This window comes from Gossypium raimondii, chromosome 10 (genome assembly GCF_025698545.1).
Source record: "Gossypium raimondii isolate GPD5lz chromosome 10, ASM2569854v1, whole genome shotgun sequence".
Taxonomy (NCBI): domain Eukaryota; kingdom Viridiplantae; phylum Streptophyta; class Magnoliopsida; order Malvales; family Malvaceae; genus Gossypium; species Gossypium raimondii.
Window position 1 is genome coordinate 47,169,398 of NC_068574.1, and position 10,874 is coordinate 47,180,271.

The 10,874-nt window shown below is 30.7% G+C and overlaps 2 protein-coding genes across 2 annotated transcripts; both read left to right on the forward strand.

Annotated features, from left to right (window-relative positions):
- Nucleotides 1–1,545: 1,545 nt before the first annotated feature.
- Nucleotides 1,546–2,346, forward strand: LOC105778340 (major strawberry allergen Fra a 1.08). The gene is made up of 2 exons (XM_012602024.2): nt 1,546–1,800; nt 1,886–2,346. The coding sequence occupies exons 1-2, from the start codon at nt 1,620–1,622 to the stop codon at nt 2,182–2,184; spliced, it is 480 nt and encodes a 159-aa protein (XP_012457478.1). The 5' UTR covers nt 1,546–1,619; the 3' UTR covers nt 2,185–2,346.
- Nucleotides 2,347–7,654: 5,308 nt separating this feature from the next.
- On the forward strand, nt 7,655–8,526 carry LOC105778423 (major strawberry allergen Fra a 1-3). The gene is given in 3 exon segments (XM_012602133.2): nt 7,655–7,877; nt 7,880–7,900; nt 7,975–8,526. Coding segments are annotated over 3 exon segments (477 nt in total). The 5' UTR covers nt 7,655–7,720; the 3' UTR covers nt 8,274–8,526.
- The last annotated feature ends 2,348 nt before the right edge of the window (nt 8,527–10,874 follow it).

Sequence of the window (10,874 nt, forward strand, 5' to 3'; positions counted from 1 at the left end):
ATGATTTAATATTTTCACATATTTAACAATTCAAACTAAAACAATCCAATAAATGTTTTCTATAAAAGTGTGAAAATGATAAACAGATAAGAGCTACTTATCATTTAATTAATTTAATTTTAAATTATTTATTTTAATATTATATTCTACTATAAAATTTTACTTACAATAATGTGAAATGTTTAAAATATAATTATAAAATGTAGAATATAATTATTTATAATTTAAAGCATATTTAATAAATAGTTTATCTATATTTCGTAATTAACTTTAAATAATATATCAAATAGATTTTATAAGTTAAATAATTGTGATGAATATATTTATTAAATGATTACTATTATTATTTTGATGGCTTATTTGTCTTTTTATACTTTTATGTAATATTTAAGTATATTTAAAACTAACATATCCAAGAATTGAACACGTGTTTAATAAATTTATAAACAAGTTCTTTACCACTACACCTATAATCATTATTGAATAAATTTTAAAAATATTTCTTCACATAAAATGTTTTCTCCCACCCACATTGTGTCCACTACACCTATAATCATTATTGAATAAATTTTAAAAAATATTTCTTCACATAAAATGTTTTCTCCGCTCACATTGTGTATCTATACGATTATTTAAATCCCTAATTGAGTTGATGTCACGGGTTAATCTAGCAGCTACTCAGTTAGAAAAAACTATATACATTTTCTATTAAATGATTATCATCATGTTTTGTTATGGAAAAAGATTATATACTTTTAGATAATATTTAAATAAAAATCTAAAATTAACATATACAAAGATGGAATACATGGTTAATGGATTTATAAATTTATTTAAATTAAATTTTTCGTTTGAACTTTGTACATATTACATATATATTGTTATAATTATTAATTTTAAACCATATATTTTTATTTATTATATATTATTTTTAAACATATATATGTTCTAGGTATATAATTTTCACACATATACGTGTAATAAAATTTCTAGCATGAATCAAAAGCACAAAATAAACTCAAGAAAATGCTTGCTATATATAAAAAACGCTTGATGCATAATAGGAGCAAAATAATATTAAAATTATAATATAATATGAAAAATAATTTAGAGGTTCATCTACAGTATTCTATTATTTCATGGGATTAGTCCATATTATTTAAGGGGTAGGACGAATCATATATTTGTGTTTATATTTTTTCATATTATTTAAGGTGTAGAACCAATCATATATTTGGGTTTATATTTTTTACATAGATAAATTTCATTAAGAGAAAATATTTGTGTTCATGTGCTCCGCCTTAATAACTTCGCAGGTTCGTATAAGATTAGCCAAATAAAGTATAAGGTACACGTTGGGCAATTTTTTTTAAAAAAAAAGGAAAGTGCTGGGGCAGGGAGGTGGGGCAGCAGAAGATTTTTATCCATTTTGACTAGTACCAATTCAATGAAAATTAATAACAATTTTGAATATAAATCCAATTAAAAAATGAGAATAATGACTTTCTTACGCTTCAAGTTCAGTCTATAAATAGCATCTTAGATCTCTATCATCCCACACCTCAAATACTCGATCATCCATTTCTTCTTTTCTTTGAACTTAAAGTAATATTAGAATCATGGGTGTTTTCACTTATGACTATGAATCTACCTCTCCAGTCGCCCCTGTCAGGCTTTTCAAGGCCTTTACTATTGAAGCCGCCAAGGTTTGGCCCACAGCTGCCCCTAATACCGTCAAGAGTGTTGAGGTTGAAGCTAATCCTAGCTCAGGAAGCATCGTAAAGATCAATTTTGTTGAAGGTTAGATATTTCATTTTCATTGGCATTGGCATTTTTTAGCGTGTTTTACATGAGTATATTGGATAACAAGTATTTGTTTGTTTAGGCCTTCCATTCCAATATATGAAGCACCAGATAGGAGGACATGACGAAAATAATTTTTCATATAGCTACAGTTTAATCGAAGGTGGGCCCTTGGGGGACAAGCTTGAAAAAATCAGCTATGAAAACAAGTTTGAGGCAGCTGCAAGTGGAGGAAGCATTTGCAAAAGCTCGATGAAATTTTACACTGTTGGCGACAATGTAATCACTGAAGATGAAATCAAGGCTCTCATTAAAGGGAGTGAGGGAGTTTACAAGCCTGTTGAAGCTTACCTCTTGGCTAATCCCGAAGCCTGCAACTAAGATATAGATTGCTTTGAATTCTCATGCTGCTTTTAAAGAGTGGCCATTACTTTCAATGGTGTGTTTTTTATATTTTCTCTTTCCACTTAAAACTTAAACTTTCTTATGATTATTTTAATAAGAGCGGTGGTGGTGATCGAGCTTTGATCATCTTTATTTTCATTACTATCAAATAATTTGGGTTGTATCATCTTTGACATATACTGAAATAAAATAAACACCAATTCACAAACAAAAAGGTTTTACCTAGTATATTGATGAGTTAAAATTTATAAGACTAATGCACGTATTGATGAAAAATAAAGTGATAAATAGATATTATGCCTACAAGGATCCAATTTTAAATTACTTAGTAGTAACTATTTAAGTTTTATTCAATCCAAAACAATAAAATAAAATTTAATTATTATTAAAATTAAACTAAGTTGATTAAGAAGGCTTTATTAAACTAAAACAAAGAAAATTTATATATGTTAAATCCTATATGGAAGAATTAAATGTTCATTCACCTCCTTATATTCTATATTCTAAAAAAAATTTTGTGTTTGGACAATTGAGTTACTTATTTTACAAGGGCATTATTGTCAATATAGGAGGATGTGAGTTCGAATGTGCTGAAGCGCATTATCCTCCTATTAATAAGTTAGAGAGGGATTATAAATAATTTTAAATATTATTTTTAAAAGAGCATATATAATTAAAACATATAAAGAGATTGTAAAAAAGGAAAAAAAAAAAACCTTGTGCGTTTCTTGCTTACCACGATGGGAATAGACAAACTAACTAGTTTGGTTGCCTTAGAGATTGATCTTAATTATTATCCTTAGTACAATAATTTGACAGTAATTTTATTATATTCTATTTTCTTTATCATAGGGAATTATAACCTGTAAAAAAATTTAATAAAATGAACATGAATTACTTCAATTCATAGTGTTGTAAATCATCTCCCCTTTCTAACGTTTGTATTGGGAGAGCAGGTTAACCAAAACTCCTGAGCCCTACAAAAGGAACGAAGGCATTAAAAAAACACCCATAAATCCTCATGGAATCATTATATTATCTTTGAGAGATGCTTCAAGGTTGGATATTTAAACTTGTAACTAGTATATCAATCACTGATAATTATAGTAAATTACTCTACTATTTTCCGTTTTCCACATATATGTGGAAGGCAATTTCAGATGAGGAGATAAAAAAAAGCTTTGTTTGACATGACTCCTTTGAAAGCTCCTGGGAGCGATGGTTTTCATGCTTTGTTTTTCTGAGTCAGTGGAATGTTGTGGAATTGCTGTCTGTGAGTGGGTTAAAAGGGTATTTAATGGTGGGTCAATTGAACCAGATTTGAATAACACAGTCATTGTCCTCATTCCTAAGATTGCGCATCTGGAAAGTTTCCAATAGTTTAGGCCTATCAGTTTGTGTTCAATCTTGTACAAGCTAGTCATGAAAGTCATTACTAATCGATTTAGGTGCATCTTCCCTAAATTAATTGCGCAAGAGCAGACGAGTTTTATTGCAAAGAGGAATATTATGAATAATATCCTCATTGCACAGGAAGTCATTCATTCCATGAGAGGGAAACGCCACTAGAAGTCTTGAATGGCTGTTAAAATTGTTCTAGAAAAAGCATATGATCGAGTGCGGTGAGATTTTACCGAGGCTTTGCTAAGACCTGTAGATATTCTGGTTTTTTTATAAAGGTCATTATGGATGGAATATCAGGTTCTCCGTGCAAGTTCTTTGGAATGAGATTCCAGCATAGAAATTTAAGCCGACGAGAGGGATCTGTTAGGGCTAACTTTTATCTCTGTATTTGTTTGTTCTATGTATGGAATGGCTTGGGTATAGTTTTAGTTTGGCTATTTCTAATGGTCAGTGGCATCCAATTAGATTGTCTAGAGCTGGGCCGGATTTATCACATCTATTCTTTGTTGATGATCAGGTAATTTTTACCAGAGTTGACTTGGGTCATTCACTACTCCTAAAGGAGATTTTGGATAATTTCTACAATATCTCTGGTCATTGTGTTAAGGCTCGGAAGACTAATATTTTTTTCTCAAAAGGGATTAACAAGGTGGTGGGTAGTGGAATTAGTAGTTTGCTTGGTTTCCAAAAAGTGGATAATCCCGGTTCGTATTTGGGTGTTCCTATTTTTTAAGAAAGGGTCACCAAAAGTACTCTTAGATTTGTGGTGGATAAGGTTCAAAGTAAGTTGTATAATTGGGACGCCAGGAAGTTATCTTTAGCTCGGACAGATACTTTAGCACAATATGTACTTTTATCCATTGCAAAATATTTCATGTAGTCTTTAATGATTCTAACGTTCCGTTTATTTCTTTGAAAATGGCTTTCGGAAAATGATTTTTAGAAAATGACTTATTTTTCTGGAAAAGCTAATATTTTCTGGTGTTTGGATGAATTTGTGTAAAATATTTTCTTTTGTTTGGCAAGTTCTTTAAAAATATTTCATAAAAGTCGTTCTCAATTAAACAAACATACATTTGAGATTTTTTTTCATTGTTTAATTGAGTTTATTTTATATCTATAATTTTATATTTTACATTGTTTTTACATATATTAAAAATATTTTGTTAAATTTATGTTCATTGCAATGATCCTTTTTAGTTACATGACTACCAACTGAGCATTTTTTATTTAAAATGTGACATTAACAAAATTGACAAAAAATCAACAATGTTAGCAGTTGGACTTGATTTTCTAATCTAGAAAGTAGAGGGCTAAATTCTTTAAAATAAAAGTACATAAACTAAATTGCAAATTTGTAAAGAGTATATAGACTTATGACATATTTTAACATTTATACTACAAAACATTTATTATTAATATATTTATAATTGTAATAAATATTTAGTATTAAAATATTAATATTGATATTTTCAATAATATGTGAATAATATTATTTAAAATTATTATTTTAAAAACTACTATTAAAATAAAATTTAAATATTAAATAATTTATTAAAAATAATAAATTATGTTAATTATATTAATAATTTATTATATGACTAAATATAAATAATTAAATACGTATGTTTAATAATATTAAAAATATAATATTTTATATTAATATTTTAAATATTTTTAAAAATAAAAATAAAAATAAAATTTATTATCAGTATAATAATATTAAACTTGATTTAATTTAATTTTTATATAAAAGTAAAATTATCTATTGAGGAGCTCGTTTCCGAAAAATGACCTTTTCAAAAGGGTGAGTCATTTTACAAGGAAAAAGGCTTATTTTTCGTTGACCTGTATGTCATTTTCTGTTGGCCAAGCTATTTTCTGTGAAACAAACACAGGAAAATGCAGAAAATTTTTTCCGTAAAACCTTTTACATGTAAACAAACGAACCCTAAATGAGTATGTGATGAGATTGAGCGCTTGGTCAGATAGTTTATTTGGGGTTGGTCGAGTGGGAACAAGAAGTTGACGTTAGTTAGTTGGGATTCAGTCTATCAGCCTCGTTCTTGTGGAAGACTTGGGTTTCATCATTTGGAGGATCAGAACAAGTCATTTTTGTTGAAATTGAAGTTTAATTTGGTTTTGAACGACAATGCTTTATGGGTTAGGATTCTCATTTCGAAGTATGGTATGAAGGAGAGGTTGCCAGAGAGCATTTTGAGAAGTTCAAGTTTGTTCCTTTGGAGGGCTCTATCCAAGGTTTGGTCTTTGCTTAAAGATAATCTAGTATGGTCCATGGGAGATGGAATGAAGGTCGATTTGTTATTGGAAAGATCATTGGATTGCGAGTGTAGGACCTTTGATGCGGCTAATCCCTTCGCATGCTAACTTGGATCCTGACTATATGCTTAACGTGACGGTAACGGTGGATGAGGTGTGAAATATTGATTTATTTCGAGTGTGGCTGTTTCAAGACATTGTTCGGTGTATAGTCAGTATTTCGACACCCCATTCTTCAGCGGGTCCGAACAGGATTGCTAGGAGCCATCAACCTATTGGATCTTTTTTTGTTAAAAGGGCGTATCACATGATTCAGGAGAATTTTAGGAGGCCTAGATATGAGACTTGTAAGAGAGCATGGAAATTTTAAGGGGCGCAAAGAGTTCGTTTCTTTATGTGGCTTACTTTAAAGCAAAGATTGCTCACAAGTATGGAATGTGTTAGGAGAAGAATTGGTCAGGATCCTTCTTTCCCAGTTTGCGGCCATGCCTCTGAAGACCTTCTTCATGTCCTTAGAGATTGCTCTATGGTGAAACATGTATGGCTGAGCGTAGTGCCTGTAAATCAGAGTGATAACTTTTTCTCTGTTAACAACTTTGCAGACTATTTAGTTTCTAACTTATCCTCACGTTTAAAGGTACACTCTGAGGAAGTTTTTTGGTCTTGCTTATTTGGTTTAATATCATGGTGTCTTTGGAAGAACAAGAAGTTATTCATTTTATAGTGTTTGACTTGGAATGCTTAAGAGATAATTAAAGTTTCAGTATGTTGGGCTCAACAATTTTTAAATGTTCATTTGACTATGATGTTTAGTAGGTGCATTGGAGCTCTGGTTTAATCTTTGTTGAATCTTTGTGTTTTTCTATATACTGATGGGGCAATGAATGTGAGTACAAGATGCACATCTGCTGGTGGTGTAGTGAGAGATCAGTTTGGTGATTGGATTGTCAGGTTCAATCATAATTTAAGTGTTTGTCTAGTCTTTGATGCTGAACTCTTGAGTATTTGGGATGTTTTACTATTGTTATAAGAAAAGGGGTATGTTAAAGCCTTAATTCTGGAAAATTGCTTGGAGGCAGTCAATGCTATTCAAGATGACTATTTGGGGTATCAATTTAGGCCTTGGTTTGATGAATTAAGCAGATTTTATAGTACAAGGAGCATTGGACAGCTAGGCATGTCTCTAGGGAGAGAAATCAAGTTGCTAATCGTTTAGTTAAAATGTTTTCTGTTTAAATTGATGGTATGCATAGATTAATAGGCACGCTTAGGGAGTTAATTGATCTCCTTAAACATGATAAAGTTGCTAGTGCTTTTGTTCATTTAGTTTGATCTTGTTATATCTTTTTATTAAAAAATCTCTAACTAACACGATTTATTTTGAATTTAATAAAATAATTTCTTAAAATAATAATTTTAGACAATTTTAATCAATGCTTATAAAACCGTCAGCACATCAAATTAATTGAACCATAAGTCTCTGTCAGCACAATTCATTATTCCTCTATATATTTAAATAAGCATTATTGAAAACAATAAATTAAGCAAATAAGTAGATAAGTAGAAGACAAACTGATACAATATTTGAACTCACCAATTTGCGATTTAATAAGAAAGTTCTGGCTGCCTATTTTGACTAGTACCAATTCAATGAAAATTAATAACAATGTTGGATATAAATCCAATTAAAAAATGAGAATAATAATTTTTTACGCTTCAAGTTCAGTGTATAAATAGCATCCTAGTTCTCTATCATCTCACACCTCAACCACTCAATCATCCACTTCTTCTCTTCTTTGAACTCAAAGTCCCAGTTAATATTAGAATCATGGGTGTTGTCACTTATGACTATGAGTCTACCTCCCCAGTCGCCCCTTCCAGGCTTTTCAAGGCCTTTACTGTTGAAGCTCCGAAAGTTTGGCCCACGGCTGCACCTAATGCAGTCAAGAGTATTGAGGTTGAAGCTAATCCTAGCTCTGGAAGTATCGTAAAATCAACTTTGTTGAAGGTTAGTTCTTTCATTGGCCTTTTTGTAGTCTGTTTTACACGAGTATGTTGGATAACAAGTATTTATTTGTTTAGGCCTTCCATTCCAATATATGAAGCACCAGATAGGAGGACATGATGAAAGTAATTTTTCATACAGTTACGATTTAATCGAAGGTGGGCCTTTGGGGGACAAACTTGAAAAAATCAGCTATGAGAACAAGTTTGAGGCAGCTGCAGGTGGAGGAAGTATTTGCAAGAGCTCAATGAAATTCTACACTGTTGGCGACAATGTAATCACTGAAGATGAAATCAAGGCTCTCATTAAGGGAAGTGAGGGAGTTTACAAGCCTGTTGAAGCTTATCTATTGGCTAATCCTGAATCCTGCAACTAGGATATTGGTTGCTTTGAATTCTGATTCTTGGTTTTAAAGAGTGGTCATTGCTTTTAATGGTGTGTTTTTTATATTTTCTTTTTCCTTTTAAAACCTAAATTGTCTTCTAATTATTTACATAAGAGTGGTGGTGATCGAGCTTTTGTCATCTTTATTTTCATTACAGTCAAAGAATTTGGGTTGTCTTTGACATATATAGAAATAAAATAAACAAATAAACTCAAAAAAAGAAAAAAAAAGGTTTTACCTGGTATATTGATGAGTGAAAATTCACAATCCATATTAGAGATGTGCATTCGGTGGTTGGAACGATTTGATTATTTTATAACAATAATCGAATAAATAAAAATTTTTACTGCAATTGAATTAATCGAACCAAACTTAAAAAGGTAAAAATGAAACAACCGAACTGAATTTAGTCAATTCGATTAGATTTAGTTAATCGATTTTTGCTTTTTTTGGTTTTTAACTTAGTTGAACTCCACCGATCCAAAAATTCTTCACTGTTCGTGTCGGCATGTTTGTTCCTCACAGAATGGGAGCAAACAGTAGCCGCCTTACCTTTTGCTATAAAAAGGATTTTAGCCTTTGCTTTCAAAATCATCCCAATCTCTCCAAGAAAGTGTGTATACTTTAGTATACATTTGGGTAATTCCTTTAATTAAGGATTTCATTAGTTTGTAATCTTTTTAGTATTAGTGAAGTTATCATTAGATATTGGATTTTGAGGATGTAGATAATTTGTTGAATTTCATAAATTTGGTGTGCTCTTATCTATTATCTTATTTATATTTATTGATTTTTTCTATCGTATTTGATATTCAATAGTAACTTGTCGGGTTAATCTATAATGTTTAGGAGGTGAGAAAAAGTCGATAGAAATCGATCGAACCAACCAAAATTCATTTTTCTAAATTAGTTTAGTTGGTTTCGAGTTTAACTCGGTTACATTAGGTGATTAACTCAAGGTAATGTCGGCTCGATTTCAGTTTTGAAATTCAAAATTATTTTAATCAATGACACTGACTTTACATATAAAAATATAATATATTTAATTATACCCAAACCCAATATGCCATTTACCATATCTCAATCAAGCCAAAATTAAATCCAAAATTTCAAATACCCAAACCCAATAAAAATAAAATAATAATTTAAAATTAAAAATTTAATAAAAACTAAAAATGTAATAATAATTAAAAAACATTAAACAAAAAAAAACTAAAATTCTAACTTTCTAACCCTAAAACCTAATTTCCCAAAACCAAAAAAGAAAAATCTTACCTTTGTTGTAGCCCACAGTCATTCCCCTGACCCTGTGTTTCACCTTTGTAACGATCCAAATTTCAGTGGTGTAAGAAAATACGATTTTAAAATCTCATTTTCGTAAACTGGGTCCGTAAGGGCAAAAAATAAAAATTTAGGAAGTTAGTATGAAAATAGATTGAAACTTTGTTAAGTAATTTAATTGATAAATTGGTTAATTAAAGTTCAATGACTAAATTGTAAAAGTTCAATTGATATTGAGTTTGTAACACCCCATACCCGACCCGATCGTCGGATCTGAACTATAAGGTGCTACACTTCATTAACTATTACCTAAAATGCTCCTTTTTAGCAATACAATAACTCAAATTTATAATGCTAACTCTTACATACAAATCTTTAATTTAGTACTCTTCGGATGCTGAGTGAAGACAAATAGACATTTGCAACCTAGATAAATAAGGGATTTACTACCATGTTAAGACACATAAGGAACAATTTCACTGGAAGTTCCATTATATTGAACTAATTTAGTGACTTGAAAATTTGAAATCGATTTTTAGTCTTGGTTACAACTTGACTCAGACCCTAAGACTCCGCCTTGGGTCGCCTCGTTGTATGCACATTGCTACGACCACAAAATAAGTTGCCTGATCTTGGTAAATTCTGGCTTGGTCACTTATTGATTTCTAGAAACAACTACTAAACCTACAATTCATAGAAACACAACTGTAATTTCGATTGAACCTAGTGAGTGGTCCATACCTGGCATCAGCATAGCACAAATGAACTACTATTTCAACATTTGGAAACCACATGACTTTCCTTGTGAAGAACACATCCATCAAATCATGTTGGTGTGGACTTGACTGTGTAACGTTTCATTGATGAGATCTTAGCGATGTATGATAAAGAATACCCAGATAGAAACGTTAGTATGTTGGCAAGTAATTCCGCAAATCCTTTCTTTAATGATTTTCCTTAAGGACCTTTTCGTAGTTCTTCAAAAAATACTTTCTACGAATTCTCACTTGTGTACTCAAGAAAGATACTCATGCATCTATCTTGTGTTATAACTAAGTTGAAGAATAGATCATAAAGAATGCCTTCCACTATGAACCATTATTAGTGCTTGATCTAACGGCCTCTAGTAGGTGGATCTACTTTCAACTACATAGTCAGATACCAATGTTTCAAACAGTATCTTGAACACAATACTTACTTAGATAAACAATTCCTTCATTTTGGAAGTATAGGAAAATACCCTTGTATCATCCCCCAAAGAACCTGGCGAACTGTTATATATATAATATGAATTCCATACAATTTGCTTGT

Excerpts from the sequence above, each read along its gene's own strand:
- LOC105778340 (XM_012602024.2), top strand. The coding sequence starts at position 1,620 with ATGGGTGTTTTCACTTATGACTATGAATCTACCTCTCCAGTCGCCCCT. Across the intron at positions 1,801-1,885 it reads AAAGATCAATTTTGTTGAAG|GCCTTCCATTCCAATATATG; the intron begins GTTAGATATTTC and ends TTGTTTGTTTAG.